At 44.5% G+C, this 19,143-nt stretch overlaps 1 protein-coding gene across 1 annotated transcript in view; it reads left to right on the top strand.

Annotated features, from left to right (window-relative positions):
• Positions 1-14,363, top strand: part of CHN1 (chimerin 1) — an 80,259-nt gene extending 65,896 nt beyond the window's left edge. Inside the window, exons 8-13 of the mRNA XM_042822221.1 lie at positions 342-426; positions 9,648-9,821; positions 10,542-10,619; positions 11,728-11,865; positions 12,804-12,909; positions 14,150-14,363. Coding sequence (XP_042678155.1) covers positions 342-426; positions 9,648-9,821; positions 10,542-10,619; positions 11,728-11,865; positions 12,804-12,909; positions 14,150-14,321 — 753 coding nt within the window. The 3' untranslated portion in view covers positions 14,322-14,363. The remainder of the gene's footprint in view (positions 1-341; positions 427-9,647; positions 9,822-10,541; positions 10,620-11,727; positions 11,866-12,803; positions 12,910-14,149) is intronic.
• The last annotated feature ends 4,780 nt before the right edge of the window (positions 14,364-19,143 follow it).

Below are 19,143 nucleotides of genomic sequence, written 5' to 3' on the forward strand. Positions count from 1 at the left end.
CCTTGCAATTCTGCACGGACCAAGGGGTGCCAGCAGACAGGATGGGAGCACCATCATTGCTCATCCTACAACAGTGCAGAATGAGAGCAGACCCCAATACCAGTCATGCTGCTCCAGGTGGTGCAGGATGGGCAGCACCTTCCCACAGCACTGCTGGCCCTTTGGCTGTTCAGTCCTTTGAATGTTTCTTTCTTCTTCTCCTGCAATGGTAAAGAGAAACTTCTAGTGAATGTATGCAGTGCCTTCTAAGAGAAGTTCTAGCTTGTTGAGACACTTTGCTTTTGATGTCTGTGAAACAGTTGTTATTCTCTGTAACTTTCTTTTCTGCTGCTGTCTTCCAGGTGCACACGTTCAGGGGCCCGCACTGGTGTGAGTACTGCGCCAACTTTATGTGGGGCCTCATTGCTCAGGGAGTCAAGTGTGCAGGTAATGCTCATTCCCTCTCCTTTACTTGAGTCACCCCGATTGCTGTCACTGTTGTATTTGCAGCACGTTTCACCATACACCCATGCAGCAAGGGTGTGATCTGACCCCTGCCAAAATCACACTCCCAATGCTGCTGAGGGTTTCAGGTCCCCGTGTTGGTAACAGCACAGCACCTTTTAAGTGCTTGTGGGGGAAATAGCAGAATGAGAGAGAAAATAGGTAAATGTGTTCTTTACCTTGTCTCCTTTACAATTGATTGCATTTACTAGTAGGTGTCAGAGCCTTATTGAGAATCTTTGTATGCAGGGTGGGCAAGCAGCGAATTTCACATTGCAGTTGTGAAATGGGCATTTGAATTTGTTTTCTGTTTAGTGCAGTGGACTCCCAGAGTACCCTAAGTCACCTCCTGAGCCTGCAAACTTAATACAATAGTAAGAAAGAGGATGATGAATAAGGGAGGTGAGCAAAAATGTTGCATAAGCGTTCAGGTGCTGATATAAATGTGTTACACACGTGCCTGTCACTGCAGGCATTTCTGGGACTAAGCCTCTCCAAAGGAAAACAGTTTAGCAATTTTATGGATGTGATTCTTCTGAAAAGAAGGGGCACTCAGCTTTTTTCAAAGGCAGAAAAGGATGAAAGTGATCAGAATAGTTTACTGAATTTAAAAGTATCTTATGACATTTGAGCAGCCACATTTATATAAGTGGTGCAAAGAAATGTTGATGTATAAAGACCTGCATATGTTGCCCTGGAAACTGAATTTTCAAGCTAATTTAAGAAATCTGCTTGTCTAAAGCTTTCTGAAGTCTCAAGCAAATAACGGAGGTCTTTATCAAAGAACTCCAAAATAAAATAAAAATTAACTAATGGACAAACAGAATTGAGATATTTTAAAATCTTCCCCCCAGAACTATTTGAAACACAATAGTCTGCCATTATCAGCAGATCTGTGCTGTCCAGTAAACAGTGTAGATTTAAGAAGTGATTAGGCAAAAATGTTTTTTTTCTTTCTTGGTATTCCCCCCCTATTTATTTGCAGCCGCCTCCTCCACTGTTGCGCTAAAACTCTTACTGCTTCTCACTGCTTTTAATGTTGCACAAGATGTATGAACAGTGCTAGAACAGAAAGAAAAAACATGATTTTGTTCTTGAGTCATTCTCTGAATAAGGCATTTATTTTTTGCCCTCATGTGCCATCTTCCTTTTGCACCTAAGGTAGAGTGCAAAGTTTTGGCCTGTTGAAACGCTCAGCATTTTGAGCTGAAGGCTCGCGATGCTCCATGGCAGTGTGAAATTAACAATATTGTTGTTATAATTAAATCGAAAGTGTTTGTGATGCTTTTTTAAATCTAACTACGATGGAGCTGATTCTCTTGTTTCACCAGGTTTCTCTAAAAGCTTCTGAGGAGCAGTTTTCTTTCCTCCTTATGGGGATGGCAATGAGTACTGCCTGCCTTTTTTCCTCCTTGACAGTCTAGAGGAACATATGTGTATTAGATGACTTCATAGTTTCAGAAACTGTAATTAGGGCTTTCTGTCTTGTGTAAGATTTCATGTTGGTGTTGGTAGCTTCCAGCACCTTCGATGACCTTTTCCATAGTTTAAAATCTCACATTGTACAACAACGCTGGCTGGCTGGGGTGGCTGATGTGGGAGAGGTGGTTCTGGTACTGTTCAGCCAGCCTTACAGCCACTGATGGGCAAACACCCTTTGAGCAGAGCCCGAGTCTCCTGTGTGGAGGTGCCTTTAAATTCCCATTTGAATGGCTTGGAGAGCCACCAGTGCCACCATAGCCCTGGCTGGAGTGCCACCACTTTGGCAGAGTGTGCATAGGTATCAATTTAAAAAACAAACAATAAAAAAAAAGAACTAATTGTTTTGCTTCTGAACTGAGCTGTTTTAATGTGGAAACAAGGAGGCACATACATAGGGAGCTATACAAGGCCGTTGCTTTCCAGAGTAGCTTTATGCTTCAGAGAAAAACTACAGCTTATAACAGGAGGCAGCCCACTTGCATTCAGATAGGTTTTCGATGGCACTCCAGGGAAATCCACAAAATCTGTTTTGTGGTGTATGTAATCATTTTATTGAAAATACCTATGAGCAAAACTGCACTGATCGTATGTAATTTTATGTTTTTTAAGCATTTGCTTTTTACAGCAGACAGTTGCATATCTCGAGAGGAATCTGTTGGCTGTACAGAAGTGATAAGTTTGACAAATATAAAGGGATTACTGCATGGGCTACACTCAACCATTCCTGCACAAAAACATGCTGCAGTAGGCGTGTGGGACAGTCCAAGACCCGACAACAGAGATAAATGTCATCCATTTGAGAACAGAAGAGGAGGAGCCGGAGGAAAAAGTGGAGCTTATTTGTAATGGCTGATGGATTAGCTTTTGTTACGCAAACAAGCCTATCCTTTGAAAAATAATAAGCCAGAACCAAATACTCGCAACTATACACATGCCATAGCAACCAGTGAGGATGCCTTAGCAACCTGAACTGCCCTGGCTCAGGCTTTGTTTCAGGCCAATATGACTGAATGTGTCCTCCTCAGCCAAAATACAACGTTGAGTGCATTCTGTGCCTTTTCAGGCACTGCTTGGTATACTTAGCCTCTGGGAGGTGGCTCTCCATGGCTCATCCAAGGTCACGCTTTAGTGCAGATGGAGGACATGTGTTTTCCCTTCCAGAAAGACCAGAGATAACTTTAGCCACCATCCCTACCACCTGAGCTGTGGTTATCAGCTGAAGTAAGGCGCTGGATCCTGTCTCGACTATGAATGTTTTGGGATTAATGCATGTGATGGAACACAGCAAGATTTTATGTTCCAAAATTAAGAGTCAGGGTCATGTCCAGGTTTTGGACGCTGTGGAAAATCAATTGCACTTAGTCTGACTTCTGCTGCAAATATATCCTGAGCAAAAGGGGAAAAATTTCTTTTTCCTTCAACTTTATTCTCTGAAATGTTATCTGTATTTCCTCAGCTTCTTGAAAGAAGGGTTTGCTTGTTTAGAGTGAATCCTTAACACAGGCCTCTACCCTACTGTCTCAGAGGGTCATGATTCCAATTTTTGCATCCTAGCCACAGACCCTTAAAATTCTATTGAGCTGAAGGCTCATCTGTATGCAAAGAGTCTGTGTTTTCTGATGACGTGCTCCAGCTCCATCTCCATCCAGCATGCTTTCCTCTGGGCTTTTGCCTTAAGTAGAAATAACTGAAGAAGTGTTTGAAATTATAATGCCAGCAGCTTGTGTAAACATTGAAGCTTAGCAGAAGCTAATGAAGACTTAAGAGTATCTTCAGCTCCAAATTCAATACAAAAACTGAAAAAACGTATTTTTAATTATATTTCTCCTATGTAAGTCTCCTTGTGCTTACTGTGCTCATCCCATTGCCCAGAATGTGTTCAAAAGAGAACCTGGAACAATATCCAAAGAAAACTTGCAGAGAAGCATTAGAGAGTTTATTTTGTGAGTGGTATAAACATGTAAGACCCAGAAATATTTATGGAGACTGGTGTGTTATCAGAGCCTAGAGAAAGGCATTAATGCTGCATTGGTGTACTTCCAAGCAGGCTTGTAGACCAGCAGACTTGTCAATGGCTGTATACATACTGTTCCTTCCATAGCCCATCAGAAGTGTTCAAGGCACTGTGTAATCATCTCCTTCCTTCATACCCTTTTGCTTATTGTTCTTAAGTGATTTAATCAGCTGGTTTTTTTAAAACAGGCTGCTGTAAAATCATTAATTAGCTAGGCTTCCTCTGGGCAGTCTTAGCCTGCTGTCCATGGAGCTGCTACCTGTCTTCTGCTTTCCTTGGAGTAGCTGACCTTTTTCTGAATAGCTGGTTGAAGTAAATTTGCAACTGGACCATCACTGCAGGGACAAGCAGCTGATGCTGGCTGAGCATTTGTTTTGTCTTGCTGCTAAATCCTTTTTGGTGGACAACCCTCCTTTGTCCCACTGATGTGTGAAGATGAAGGAGACCCCAAAGAAAGCCACTTGTCCTCAGGAAGCAGTTGTACAGGCACAGTGCTCGTGCTTTTTATGGCTAGAAAAACAGTTGATACACTTGTTGTTGATATGTCAACAAATGGGAAGGCAGGGAAGCTGCCCTGTTGTGCCCATCATATTGCCCACCCTCAGGGTAGCTGGCATGCCTTGGATGTGATAAACTCCCATTCTGCCTGCACTTGTTCCTTAAAAGCACATCCAGAATTGAGATGTGCACCCAGGTTCTGCTGGGTTCCTTGACTGTACAGAGGCCAGAACAAGAGCAAAGCAGAGCAGCAAGAGGCAGAGTTCAGGGCCAGGGCTGTGGGAAGGGGGCTCTTTGGCATACAGGCTCAGCCCACCTCATGCAGGTGGTGATGCCGTTGGAGGAGATGCACGGGATCTGGTGGTGTTCCTTTGAGGAATGAGCTGTAATGTTTTAAATGCTAATCAGGCAGTGCAGCCTAGCTGTTCCCATGGGGAAGCTGTTCTTATGGGGAAGCTGAAACTGTGTGTCCTAAAAACGGCTTTATCTCCAAGCCCACGCAGACCCGGGAGCCTCGAGCAAGCCAGCAGCCCAGCAGGGAAGCTGTTGAGGAGGTAGGCAGGTGTCATGGCCCACAGCCAGGGAAGTTTCTGACCAAATTGCCTGTGATCTTTCAAAACTTCCATAAAAATCCAACCTCCTCCACCAAATGTATTCTCTAGAAAGAACATCTCACCTCTGTTCTGCAGTCAGTTTTTGCAGCACAGGCATATGTGTTCTTTTGATTGGGGCAAGGGGAGATTGGCTTAGTTTGAGAGGCTTATTTTCTTATTCTATTTCATAAGCCCAGATTTTTTCTGTAGTATAAGGAAAATGTGTTGCCAAGTAACCAGCTGTCCTCTAGAAATTGCTTCCTAAAGAATTATGTACCCTATCGTGCACCATATAGTGGTATGACTGCTAGCAGGTTTCAGGGATCCAACGTGCATGTCTGAAAGCAATTTTGCAGCAACAGTTTTGCTTTGGACTCTGGTGGGATAAAGGCTGCCCCAGATGTGTGTTGCAGGTTGACAAATGGCGCGTGTGAGGCAGGGCAGCACAGTGGGCAGGTTGTCTGGTGGTTGAGACAGCCCTGCTGTGGAGAGCAGACCCTCGTAGCACAGCCCTGTGCCATGTGCCCTGTGCTTGGCAGCATGAAGTGCAGCTCGTAGTGCCTCTGGGGCTCTTACATGCTCGTTCACACACACTGGGTCTGAGGGAATAGAAAACATTGCTTTCCTTACTCCAGAAAAGGGCACTAAATTTTTAAAAAGCTTCTAGCTCATGACTGATTGATGAGAGCAAATTCCTTTCCAGCCTTTTCACCTTTGCAAGTGTAACGACACCAATAATTTGTGCATGAGTAGAACCCATCACCTGCTCTCAGGTAGCTTCCTGCAGCTGTTGGCACTGCCACGGCCATCGGGGGCTGCAGTGAGTGGTCCTGCACAAGGCATCGTGCTGTGCCACTGCTCCCACCCTTACCGCCCACCTCTAGTGAATCTTGCAGGCTTTTTGCAGGTAAGATACGTCTACCTTTGGGCTCATGAAGCTTCTTGTCAGACTGACCAAATGTGTGTATTTTTCTTCGAGATAATTCAAAAATCTAATTAGAATGATGTATTGTAGCATATGGTATAATTCCAGAGGAGCTTGATCAGCAACCACGTTACCCAGTATATCAAACCAAAGGAAATCTAAAACTGACTAGAATCAAATCAGCCCGATAACAAAAAGTGACAGCTCAGTATATTTTAGTCTCTGCAAATATGTGTGATGTGTGCTCATGGGGTGATATTACAGTATGTATATCTTTTGGCTGTGCTCATGCGTTAATATGAACACCTTGTTTGTCCTTTCAGCCCAGTGGACTAACATCAGTATAAGCTGTTTCTTAAACATTACAAAGCCTTTTTCTGGGCATCATGGGAAAGTATTGTCAGGCTGGTTTTAGATTTAATGGGTCTCACAGAAGCAATGTCACAGCCCACCTGAGCTCCTAGATCAATATGCTATTAAAGTCAGGGTAGCTTATCACTGACTTCTAAAGCTGACTCTTTTCCTAAGTTTCCATGCTTCGTGTGTGCTCTTGAATTTATGACAGCATTTTTTTGGACTCATTTTGTATACTTGAAAGGTGGCCACAGTTTGCTAGCAGTATAAAAAGGAATGGCACACATGACTTACGGTTTGGGTCAGGAGAAATGATCTCTGTAAAGGTGAAATTCTGATTAACTGAAGTCAGTGGAAGTTTCCCTGTTGACCTGCCAGGGGTCGTGAGTGCATATTTTAAATCTGCCCTTTCATTATAGGATTTATTGGCAGATATTATGCTTATGGGGGTTTTTCTTTCTCTCCTCTGCAATTCTTGCTGCAGTCAGTGGGTAGGCACTGGCGAACTTTGTAAGAAACAGATAAGGTTCCTTGTTACTTTGCAGTAGATCAAGAGTAAAGCTGCTAATGCCAACTTAGCTACTATGGATTTATTTTTATGTAAGTAGAAGTAAATAGACCTTAAGAGTGAAATCAATAGGATCTTGGTGATTCTTAACAAACCCAGCCAGATGATGCAGATACATGCAGACAAGGCAGGCACACCTGAAGTTTCGCCATGCAGAAGGGCACAGAGAGAAATCAGGTCTAGGCTTTCCTGTTTCTTTCTAGCTAATTCTTAAATAACGGGTTTCAGAGCCTTGATGAAGCATCTGCAGTGAGAGCAGAGGGCAGATGTATTTAATAATACGCAATTTGCAGTGTAACTGCTCCCTTTTAGTACTAACAAGTAAGCTGGATATCAGTAGAGCAGAAGGTTGGCACGTCGCACACAGCTCTGTGGAGCGGAGGGTTGACCTTGTGGCCACGTGCTTTCTGCCTTGTCTGAGTTAGCGAGACAGACAGACGGTCGTCCTTCAGCCGTGCATGACTCTGGCTGTCAGCTTGGTCAGAGACCAGTGACCGAGACATGGCTGTTAGCTCAGGAGAGGGATCCACCTGATACGAACTGCAGTACCAGAGTTTCAGCTCATCTGTTGTAACGAGTAGCATTTTTCTGTTGCAGATACACTGGAGTCTCTCACAAGTAGATATTGCTTCAAGTGATAAAGTGAGTGAGTCTTCTACATTCACATAAGAGCTAAAGAGCCTTGACTGTTAGAAAGGTACTGCACAGCCCAATGATGTTATTGAAAGCAGTGCTCGTGTGCTTTGTAAGCATTCAGTATCTGAAGTATTTCTAGGTTTAAATGTTTCTCAGGAGTGTTTGTAAGCCCTTAAGCAGTGGGTCAGTATATGAAATCCAATCAAGTGTAAAGGAAGAACAAAAGACAGAGAAGGAAAGTTGACTATTTCTGTTGTAATTCTGGCATTAATGAGGTCAGATCCAAAGCCTGTTTGAGTCTGTGGGATTAGCAGTAACACAATTATTTTCAGAAGCAAGGTTTTCACATAGGAAACATCTCTGTAAATTAGATATTTTAATGAAATAAAACTTTCTTGTATGTAAATATAATTAGGAAGAGCTCAGTGAATGTGATAATTGCTTTAAGTCAAGTATAAGATGCTTGGGAGCATGTTTTTCTATTTTTATATATTTTAGTCTTAATTAGCCTTGGATTCCCAGAAACGTAACTCTAAGCTATATTGCTGTTCATGTGAAGTGGCTAATTTGCAATGACTAGTGAGTCCTCATGAGTAAGACAGAACCATTCCAGTCTTGTAGACTGTTTTGTAGAGCAGTTTTGACAGACATTGATAGCATTTCTATGCTATGAGAAATATTTTAATATTCCGACCTTTTCACTCTGATGGAACAGGTGCTCCTTGCAGCAGCCTTAGGAATTCATGTACAATCCTGATATTTGCAGTCGTAAATACTATTTCTACTGCAAATCTAGGGCTTCAAAACCAGAGAAATCAAGAATTAAGATTTCCTGTGGGATGTCAGGATGTTTCCTTTCCATGTGTGTATTAAGGCATTGTGCCTCATTCTTAGGCTCCATGTTGTTTTGCCTCCACTGCTGATCCAGGCTCTGGAAGCAGAGTGGATGGTTCTGGCTTGCTAGTTCTACTTGGAATTTTGTTTTCTCCTTGCTGTTGAAAGTGGAGCCATTGCTCGCCCTGACAGCACAGCGTTCAAACCCTGCTCCAAAAGGTGAGGAACTTCTCTGCATTCCCACAAACAGCCAGCAAATGTCTATGCCAGAGAAAGCCAGAACATCCCCTTTCCATTTCAGAGCTGAAGCAGTGAGGATTACACTGCAGGATTTGGATCACATGTTTCCAAAGAGTTCGGGCTCCCTATTTATAGTCCTGAGGGACCTGATTTGTCAGAGCTCCGTTGAAATGGAGTGTTGGTGGTATTTAAAGCCCCGGCAGAGCCGCCCTCACCGCACTGGCCGATGTGCTCCGAGGTTCTTTGCAGTAATGTGAATAAACTGCTGGCAGAAGCCAAGGGGAGCCTCTGCAGAAAGCTGTTGATGTTTCAGGTTTCCACGTCCCTTCTTTCCACTGCTGTGGAAGCACAGGGAGCTGGGCCAGGCAGCAGAGCCGCACGGAGATGTGGGCAGGGCTGAGGGCTCACTGAATGCCGGCTGCAGCTCGCATGTGTTCATGGCTGCACCGTGCCATGCTTCTTGCTGGCTGCTGCTCCCTCCCAAATGCCTGCAGGTCTCCACTGCAGAACTGAAGAACTTGCAGTGAACTCAGGGCGCTGGCTGCTGGCTGGGCACTGCTGATGGCAGAGGTAGTGGCCTGTGCTTAGCTGAAAAGGGGCTGTGCTGTATAATCAGTGTTGGTTTCCTGTAAGGTTGTGGTTTTTTTCCCAAACACTGGTTAGTATGTTCTGTGTGGTTTTGAACAGAAGAAACATTTTTCCATAATCTGATTTCAACTGAGCTTCACTTAGGCTAAGTCTCATCTTCCTTTTGCTGTAGAGCAGTTCATGCTTAAAAATAAAAATAAAGGAATGAATGAACAAATGAATAAATAAGTAAATGGAATGTCCTCCCAAAGTCATTTTTTAAATGAATGAAAGTGTCCTGGTGACTGCCAGCATGGTTGCACACCCAGCCTGTGGCTCTGCAGAAGCTGCAGCTGCAGGATCAGGTCAGGATCTTTGCATGCTTGACAGCCCTGGCCTCAGGATCCATCTTCACCAAATACCAGCCTAATTTTCCTTTGCTTTTTCCCTCAGACTGTGGTTTAAATGTGCACAAGCAGTGTTCCAAGATGGTCCCAAATGACTGCAAGCCAGACCTGAAGCACGTCAAAAAAGTGTACAGCTGTGACCTTACCACTCTAGTCAAAGCGCACTTCACAAAAAGACCCATGGTGGTAGACATGTGCATTAGGGAGATTGAATCCCGAGGTAAGGCGTAGTTAATGGGCTCTTGTTGCTTTACTGATAATCCGTTTAGATTGATCTGGGTCATCTGGGTTTCTGCTGAGCGTATGATTGCTCCAAACAGATTTGCACACGACGTTTTATGGCTGCCACTTACCCTCCACTGTTAATGTTATACTTTGCATTGTTCCATGGCTCGTACATGTTTATTATTTTATAGATTTTGCTCAGATCTGCTTAATGGACAATTACTACTTGATTGTTAACTTGATTGTTACATATTAGCACGTGTCTTTCCAGTGATATTTTTATTAAAAAATCAAGTGCATGTACCGGAATCAAAGCCAGTTAGTGAGGACGTGTTTCCTCTTGCCAGTTCCCATAGTCCACAGATATCCTTTTCTGGAATTAGAATACTTATTTTCACTCTGAAATGATGACAGAACATCTCATATGCTAATCTCAGTTATTTTTGAATCTGCTGTAATTGGCTTAATATGTGTCTTCAGCTCTGAAGCCGTTTGCATAAACATAATTCAGTGCTGATATGAGGAAGCAGGTAATGCAAGCGTCAGAGTTAAAAGGGCAGGCTAAGATTTCATTTCAGGCTAAGAAAAACCTGATCAGGCCATTAACTGGTCTGCTTTTCTTCCCTTTAATGAAGAACCTGGCAAAGAAAGGACTGGGTGGAAGGAAACTGTAAAATTCATACTGATTTTAATCTTGTTGAAATGTTGCCTGCAGGTCTTAATTCTGAAGGACTGTACAGAGTTTCAGGATTTAGTGATCTTATTGAAGATGTCAAAATGGCATTTGACAGAGGTATGTTCTTCCCTTGTGCTGCCTTATTAAATAGACACAGCCTTTCTGTGCAGCCCTCTCCTGCCTCATGCTGTGCTGTGCCAGCAGTCAGAGGGAGTGGGGGGCTGTGCTGACAGAAGGGCAGGGGGGTCTGCTCCATCAGAAAAGCATATCAGATTCTCTTCAGTCTTTATTACTGAATCTGCTCTTCTTCTTCCATCAGTATCTGTCCTTATTGACCTTGTATATAAGAAGTGGTAAAACTTTCTAAAGCAGTGCTTTGGTTTGCAAGTAAAACTGCATTCAGCAGGGTGGGGGAAGGACAAGGCACGTGATGAAGTGCCTTAAGAGGGCTGTGCATTTTAAATGCCTTTCTGGATGAAAGCTCCAAAATAATAAGATAAATACAATCATGCAAACAAAGTTTGAATTATTACACTCTAAAGGAAGTCAGTGAGGACAAACTCTTCTCTCTGACAGAAGGCAGTAGGACAATTAAAGGCTTTCCAGCTGCAGTCCCTCTATCCCAGTAGAAATCAAGGCCAAAATCCATTCTGTAAACTCTCCCTCTCGCTTCAGTGGAGAGCTGGACCTATTCACACAGCATCCGCCTCCTCTGCAGCCTTAGCAGGGTGGGGATGTGCTGCACAAGCCAAGTTTTGGATCCATGTCCGCTGCGGTCAGGAGTAGGTAGTGTGCTGTAGCTAAATGGTGAACACATGTTTTTCTTACGAAACGGGGAGACTGTGGATAAAGATGACTTCATGTGCTTTTTTTTTTTTTTTTCCTCAGACTTTCCCTACTTTCTCATGCAGTGCTGACAAACGTGTTGTTTGGCAGTGCAGTGTGTACAGGAATAACTCAACTTCCACACGTTTCTATAGCATAGTGCTTGAGATGGCATTTTTTTTTATCATTTTAAGTGAAGAAATGTTTCTGAGTAAAAAGCCTCGACTGCGAAATGATGAACTTTGCAAACCAATAACAAGGTTTTGCTTATAAATCCAAAGGCTGTAGTTTTGTCCAGTTTAATAATGTTTACTTAAGCAGGATACTGTTTTCTTTTTTGAATGCTGTTTTACATCTGTTTGTATTTCCAAGGTTTAATGCCTTTGCCTTCTCCATGCAGATGGGGAGAAGGCTGATATTTCTGTGAATATGTATGAAGATATCAATATTATCACTGGTGCACTTAAACTGTACTTCAGGGATTTGCCAATTCCACTCATCACGTATGATGCCTACCCAAAGTTTATAGAGTCTGCAAGTATGTGTAATGCACTTTTCTCTTTTTCTTCTCCTTTGTGTGCATGACTCGCCTGCTGGTTTAATGGCTGTCCCCGTGAAACTTCCTCTGCATGCCCTATTTAGGAGGTGTTACACACTGCAACACAGTCGTGTGGTGTTACATGATTGCGGGCACATTTGTCTTCCCCTTTTTTTACCAGCGATGTTTCCTTTCCCTCACACATCGTGGATTCCATCCCTCTGCACATGCTGCGTGAGTTCCTAGTACTTGACAGGGATATTTGAAGTCTTTGTTTTTGTCTTGTTAGAAAGAAGGTGATTTATGAAAATGCTTAAAAATAAGAAGCCATTTGTTTCTACAGGCTGATAAGCGTTCACCATAAGGCCACCATCAAGGCTGGTCTCACAGGTGATGAGTCTGCAAGCAGGGCAACAAGCCCGGCTGGAGCATCTCTGCCAAGCATCCCAGCTGCATGAGCCATCTCTGGCATTTAGCAGGCCCACCTGGAGAGGTGTGAGAGAGCTGTGGGAAGAAGCGAAGGGCTGGATGCTGGGCTTGCCACCGCCCTGGAGAAGGCTCTTTCCAAGCAGAATGGGGACAGCCAGAGAAGCTGATGGCAAGGTTCCCAGTAGCTTCTGCTGTTCCAGGGCTACACCTGTGGATTATTCTTGAAAAAACTAGTCCAGTCAGCAAGGTCTGCAAGGGGAATTCTTTTCAATAGGCTGCATGGAATCCTCTAGTCAAGCACAATTTGGGGGGAGCTTTCTTTGTCCAAAACAATCACAGCCTGACTGTGCTCTAAGCTTTGGGTGAGCAGATCTTCCATGATGAAGGTTGGATAGGTCCTGTAAATGAAGAGAGCCGTGAGGTCCGGCTCTCCTGCAGGCCACCATTCCCGTCCTGCCGTGCGTGAGTTCTGGCTGTGCGTGTGGTGACCGTGAACATCTGTGTTTCAGAAACCACCGATCCAGATGAACAGCTGGAAATTCTCCACGAGGCGCTGAAACTGCTGCCACCTGCACACTGTGAAACACTGAGGTATCTCATGGCACATTTGAAGAGGTAAGTAGGCTGTCTGCAGAGCAAAGTCCACGTCAGGACCTCTAGGAAAGTGGGCAAGGCACGCCAAATTCTGCAAATTTGAAGTTGCCCCTGGAGGCTGGCTGTGGTGGGGGGTATTCACTGGTAGTCTATCCCCCAAGCACTGATGTTTACCCCCACTTAAAGTGGTCACAAAGTATTTGAAGGATGAAAATCAAAAAAAGGCCGCTGCTTTGAAGCAAGAAAGTCACGCCTGCCAAATCTGTGCTATTTTTTAAGTTTCAGTGAACATTTATTTTTAAATAAACATTTTTTTAAGAAGTTTAAAAAATAATTTTAAAAAAAGTCTTTATCTCTGGAAGTAGTAATTTACTGCTGGGGCAAGAAACTAACGCACTTTAGTGCTTATGGATTGGAGTATTTTTCTGTGATTGTTTCTGACACACTAAAAAGGGAGTACATACTGGGCCTGAGCTGACACCCATTAGGCACATAGTCACTTGGCCTGGTGAGGTTTGCCAGCGTGGATCCTCTCATGGCAGGTGCCACTTTCTCAAAAGTAGGAACGTGGGTTCTGTGTGAGGTTCCTCCACGACCCTCCGGTGGAAGCTTAAATATTACTCAAGAAAGACTGACAGTGGGAGATTGAGTACAACAGCACAGGCCCTATTTCTTTCCAGAAAGCAGGGGAGAAAAATCCATGTGGTGTGCTAGGGTATCCATTTCAGTTTCTCTAGTAACACCAACTTTTGTCAATGTATAAGAATTATTCTCTTTCTTTAGGGAAAAAAAAAAAAAAACAACTTGATTTTAAGCTCTTCTATTTTATAGTTCTTGCACGAGTAGGAATACGTTGACTCTGCAGAGGACCTCAGGCAGAATTCAACTACAGGGCTTCTGCCTGACTTGCCCATTTATTCATTTATACCAGTGACATTTCAAGTGGATGTTTTAGAACAGAGGCATGAACCAAAAAAAAGAAAAAAAGACCCCACCTGACTGCTTGTGACACATGAAGATGATTTTTCCTTAGCTTGCTCAGAAGTTGCAGTCCAGTTAGCAAGTTGACATTGCACATTGTATTTGTGGTATAGTTGAATGATAAAGTAGAAGGGTGACTCATTTTTACACTTGCACTCAATGTGTCAGATCCAAAAAGCTGCTCGCAGTTTCTCCTTCCCGGTGCTTTTTAAGGCTATGTGGTCATTATTTGCACAGGAAGCATCTCACAGTGAGTGACAAACTCTGTCCTTTCTTACAGAGTAACACTCCATGAGAAGGAAAATCTCATGAGTGCAGAGAACCTGGGCATCGTGTTTGGACCAACTCTTATGAGAGCGCCAGAACTGGATGCGATGGCTGCACTGAATGACATCCGTTATCAGAGACTTGTGGTGGAGATGCTTATAAAAAATGAAGACATTTTATTTTGAATATTTTGGGGGTTTTGTAATTAAAAAAAAAAAAAAAGGAAGCAACAGTGTTCTATGGATGAAGGAATATTTTAAAGTAATTTAATGGCTCTTGTTGCTGAATTCCATATTTGCTAGAGCTTTCGATGTATTCAGGATAAAAATGAAGGAACTCTTTGTCATTTCTGTAGTGCCATTCAGCTGATGTTGAAAAAGGTTAACACATACTTTCCAGTACTAGTAATCCTGGGTGTTTATCATGTGAAAATAAAAAACGAGACGCCTACAGCTATTGCATGATCTGCTCCCTGTTCTCCCTGCTCTGGTGAGAATCATTCCATGAAGAAAGCAGCGGACCTGGTGCGGCATCTTTGTTCTGGATAGTTTGTGGTTGTAATTCAGCATGTTTCTCAGTGTAAACCTGTTGTGAATTTGCTTTTATGTTCTATGTAATTGGTTTCTGATACTAAAAAGAAGGCCGACTTCTGTGAAATGGAGCCTCTGGCAGTTTATTGGCATTTCATATCGTTCTCTGCCACTGTTTTGGCTGATTTCTTCTTGGGTTTCTTTCAGGTTTTTTTCATCATACAGTAATTTGTTTTTAACAGAAACAAAATGTGTACTTTTTTAAGTAATCCTCCATTATGTTTATGGTGGTTGCAGTGAAATCTGCAATGCTGAGCAGTGTTCCTTTATTATTATTGCTATTTCAATTGTAATTTTGTATTTTTATCTGGCATGCATATATTAATTTATTAAATTTTGCCTTTAGAACTCTAAAGTTATTTCTTTGTACTTTGTGAGCATGTTTCAGAAATACTGTTTGTTTCATTCTTATCGACTATTCCTCCAAACAGCCTCTGAATTCAAAGCAGCAGCACAGAGCATTGCTGTTTCTGATGAGACCGCTGCTCTAAATGCTTTGGAGCCTGGCGCTTTGCTAAGGATCCCATGAGTTTCTCTTTATATTTTATTTGAAAATTTCTGTCTGCATTGGCTAGGATACTTCCCAGGAACACTTTAAAGTTCTGAAATAAACCAAGTGCCATCAAGTCATCTCCTACTTCATAGATTACATACACTGCTGTAATGGCCTGTACGCAAATTGGCACTGTGGTTTGCCACTCTATACAGTTGTAGATGCCCTGACAAGATGTACACACCACTGAAGGTTGAATGCAAATACATCCCAGAACACGGGCTTCAGATTGAAGGTGCTGTGAAATGGCAGCTCCCAGGAAAATGGCAGAAGTCCCAGCTTGAAGGGCTAGCAGTAAAAGGGCAGTAGGAGGAAGAGATCAGTCTTTGGGGTATGTAGACAGGGACCTGTGGGAAAGGAAGACATAATGAGATGCTAAAGCTAGGATGCTTTGCTTGGGCACCTTCTCTGCTACCTGCTCTGAAAGAGAGCAGCCAGGTGAGGCTACCTGGGATTTCACCCAGCCCTCCCCTCAGGCAGCTAGGAGGAGGAGGAAGGAACACCTTAGAATTGCAACCAGCTGCTCTCTTGTGAGCAGTCAGCTGCCTCCCTGCATCACATACTTCCCTCCTGTGCCCAGGCAGAAAGGGAGGGGAAGGTTGTGAGCAGCTCTCCTGGAAGGAAGAAGATGAAGCTGGTGTGCACGCAGATGAGTGCATGGGGAGTGCTGGTGGAGAGGTTTGACAGAGGCTCCTGTGGCATTCTCTGTAGCTGGTGAGTTGAGCTGGGGGTTCCCACTGCTGCAGCACATGCTTACAGCTAATACCCGTGTGGCCGTGTTGGAGCTGCTCCAGTGGCACTCAGCAGGCAGAGAGCACAGCTGGGAGCAGCTGGGAGCAGAGGGAGACCATCCTGGGCCTTCTGAAGGGGAAGGGGAAGCGGTGGTCAGGGGACCTGAGTGATGTCTAGGGGAAAGCAAATCTTTCAGAGAAGATAAAGCAAGATGAAGTTAATTCTTACAAAGTGATTGAGACAGGGAATTACTGTCTTAAAAAAATTAAATACAGGAATTGTTGGGGAAACACGTACTTAGGACAGTGATGGGGTGTGGCTGGGAGCCCAGGTGAAAAATCTGTTGATTGAAGATCTGTCCACACAGTTTGTTCATGCCTGTGGCATTGAGATAGAAGCTTGGCTTTGCTACATTACCTGGCAGAATGGAAAACATACTGCATGTAGGTTTGTGCTATACCAAGCTTATGCTTCCTGCAATGGCTAAGGGGGAGGTAAAGGCTCCTAGAAAGCAGCTCTGTGTACTTGCTCTGTTCTCAGTCTGGTTTTCCCTGCGATGGGCATTCTGTGGTGTTTGTATTATAGCTACAATTATGTTGTAACAAGGGGAAAAAAAAACATTAAGTGAACCTAGCAATCATGATTTGCTTTTTTAGTCATGCAAAATTACTGCTTAGCAACTGCAGATCAGACCTGGAAAGCTTATGTAATGTATGAGAATGGAGGTTTAGGAAACACATTGTGGGTAAAAATGATTGCTGAGCAAGCCATGTGAGGAAAGAGCTCCCCATATTCTGCCCCTTGCTGAGAACAGCGGCTAATGGCCAAGAAGTGCCAGCAAGGGGACATGGGCAGCCAGGCTGGGATGTGCTGGCAGCACCTCCTGCAGGGACATCAGGCTCCTGGCTGCTCTAGCTGGGGCCAGGAGTGCTGGCACCCGCTGCAGAGCTGTGGTGCTGACAGCATCCTTGTGCTGGCCTGGTCTGCTCCCTGCACAGCGCTCCTTGTGCCACCCGTGCTTCAGTTTGACAGCAGGATCCATGAGCTGCCCTAATTCCTACTGCTGGCTCTGCGGTCAGAGTGTCGTTTGTTCTTATCGGAGCTCTCCCAAGTGTGATGTCAATAAGCTGCTCAAGGAGTTTAAGAGCTTTTGGTTGGTATCCTTTCCTATTCCTCCTGTAAGCGTTGCGTCTCAAGGACGCACGCAGCTCCTTGTATTGCCCAGGTCTGTATTGCTCCGCCTCGGTGGATTGTGGAAAATGATTCTTGGGATTCTGGGACCCCTTGATTAATGTATTTCCTGAGGCAATTAAGTATTGCTTGGAAAAAAAAAGCTTGGCAGCCAACCAGGATTCATTTCCAAGCACTGCATTGTCTGTGATTTTATTTTTTCTTCCTTGCTACAGATTTTACAATTTGAATGTAGAGCTTTTGCCTCTTTTTCCATGCTTTACTGCTGCGTCAGAAATGCAAACAGAATTGCCCAACTATTAACATGATGCATTTTTTTGGATGAATATTCATTTGGTGGCATACCACAAGGCCTGCTGGAAGGATTGCTTGCTGAAGCCAGGCCTTAGCACAGCCGGGAGAAGCAGCCGTGGGCCTGCAGGGTGCTGGGGCCTGCTGCTCTCCTTCTGGTGGGAGGGAATCCCCCCACACAGTCCTTCATTCCATCTGCAGTGCTGGCAGTGGATCTGGCCTTGCTCCGAAGCTGTCACATTGGTTTACTAATAGTGTTAATTAAGAACAAAGCTGTTTTGCTGTAACACCTGCACCTGAGTCTCCTTCAGTCCTGGGCAACTTTAACAGCCAGCCTCGGCCCGGCTAAATGCAACCTGCTGTGGTTTGCTTTAAGGGCAGCAGGCGGCCCTGAGGGGTGCCCTCCTGCCTCAGCGAAGGCAGTGTGGGTTGGTGGGCTCTGTAGGTGCTGCAGGCATTGCCCAGGCTTTGTGTGTTCCCAGGTGGGAACACAGGCTGTGGCCTTTAAAACACAATGCTCTGTGACACCTCTGCATAGATGTGGCTGTGGTCTGCCAAGGAGATGAACTTCATAATGGGGCTAATTTGAGAAATAGCTGTTGTTTGGACTGGTTCAGCTGGAGCTCTTTATTTCAATTCCAGTTTCTCCTGTGCTGCGTTTGCTCCTGCATTGCTTATAGAATCACGTAATCATGAAAGTTGGAAAGGACCACTGAGATCATCTAGTCCAACCACCGGCACACCCCACCATGCCCACTAACACATGTTCCCAAGTGCCACATCACAGACTGTGCAGCCCAGCGCTCAGTTCCACCTGGACGGGCTGCTGGGCCACAGAGCCGTGCTGGCTGCAGCTGTATCCCAGCACCTTGCTGTTGTTATTTTAATGCGTTAGTTGTGGCCTTGCGAGTGTTTCTTCAGTTGAAGACATGGTGTTGGTTTTTCTGCTTCCTCGGTTACAACTTGTAAGCTTGCTGTTGGCCAATGAAGCAAACAAATGTGTCGGAGATCTTCCAGCCTGCAAGGGGGCAAAATCAACCTAAAGTGTGGCAGGTGAGAGGTGCACAACAGGGACTGCAGGAAGTCAGCATTTTCTATTAATTACCAAGAAAACACGGTACATGCGCTGGCAGAGCTCGCAAGGCGAGTGATAGGAGTGCATGTTCTGGCATGCAGTCAGCAGCTGCTGGGGCACACTGACAGGGCAGAGGGGCTGTGGGACCAAGCAGAGCTCACTGGGGCCTCTGGGCAGTCAGCAGTGCTTCCTGAGGTGAGATGGATGCTTTGCAGAGCGCTGCTGTGTGTGCTTTGCCCCTCTGTAGTTTCAGAACTAGAAGAAAAATAAACTCACCTCTGTGTGTTTGCTCAGTTAATGCTGGCCATGAAAGACTTGCTGCCATGCTAGGTGCCATGGGGCTCCCATGGGGTCTTGGAGGCATTTGCAAGTGGCAGATATTATCCTGGCTGCATGGGGAGTGTCTGGGGGCATGCCAGCAGTGACAGAGTGCAAAGGCTGTGTCAGTGGTCTCCTTGTGAGCCAGCGCTCCGAAGAGCTCGTGTCCTAACAGAGCTGAGGGAATATAACTATTCCTTCTGGACTGAATAGGTGAAGGTAACCAACGAAACACACTGCCCACACCACCGGTTCCC

This window comes from Centrocercus urophasianus, unplaced genomic scaffold (genome assembly GCF_019232065.1).
Source record: "Centrocercus urophasianus isolate 14NV4802_14NV808 unplaced genomic scaffold, USGS_Curo_1.0 seq_20, whole genome shotgun sequence".
In the NCBI taxonomy this organism is placed as follows: domain Eukaryota; kingdom Metazoa; phylum Chordata; class Aves; order Galliformes; family Phasianidae; genus Centrocercus; species Centrocercus urophasianus.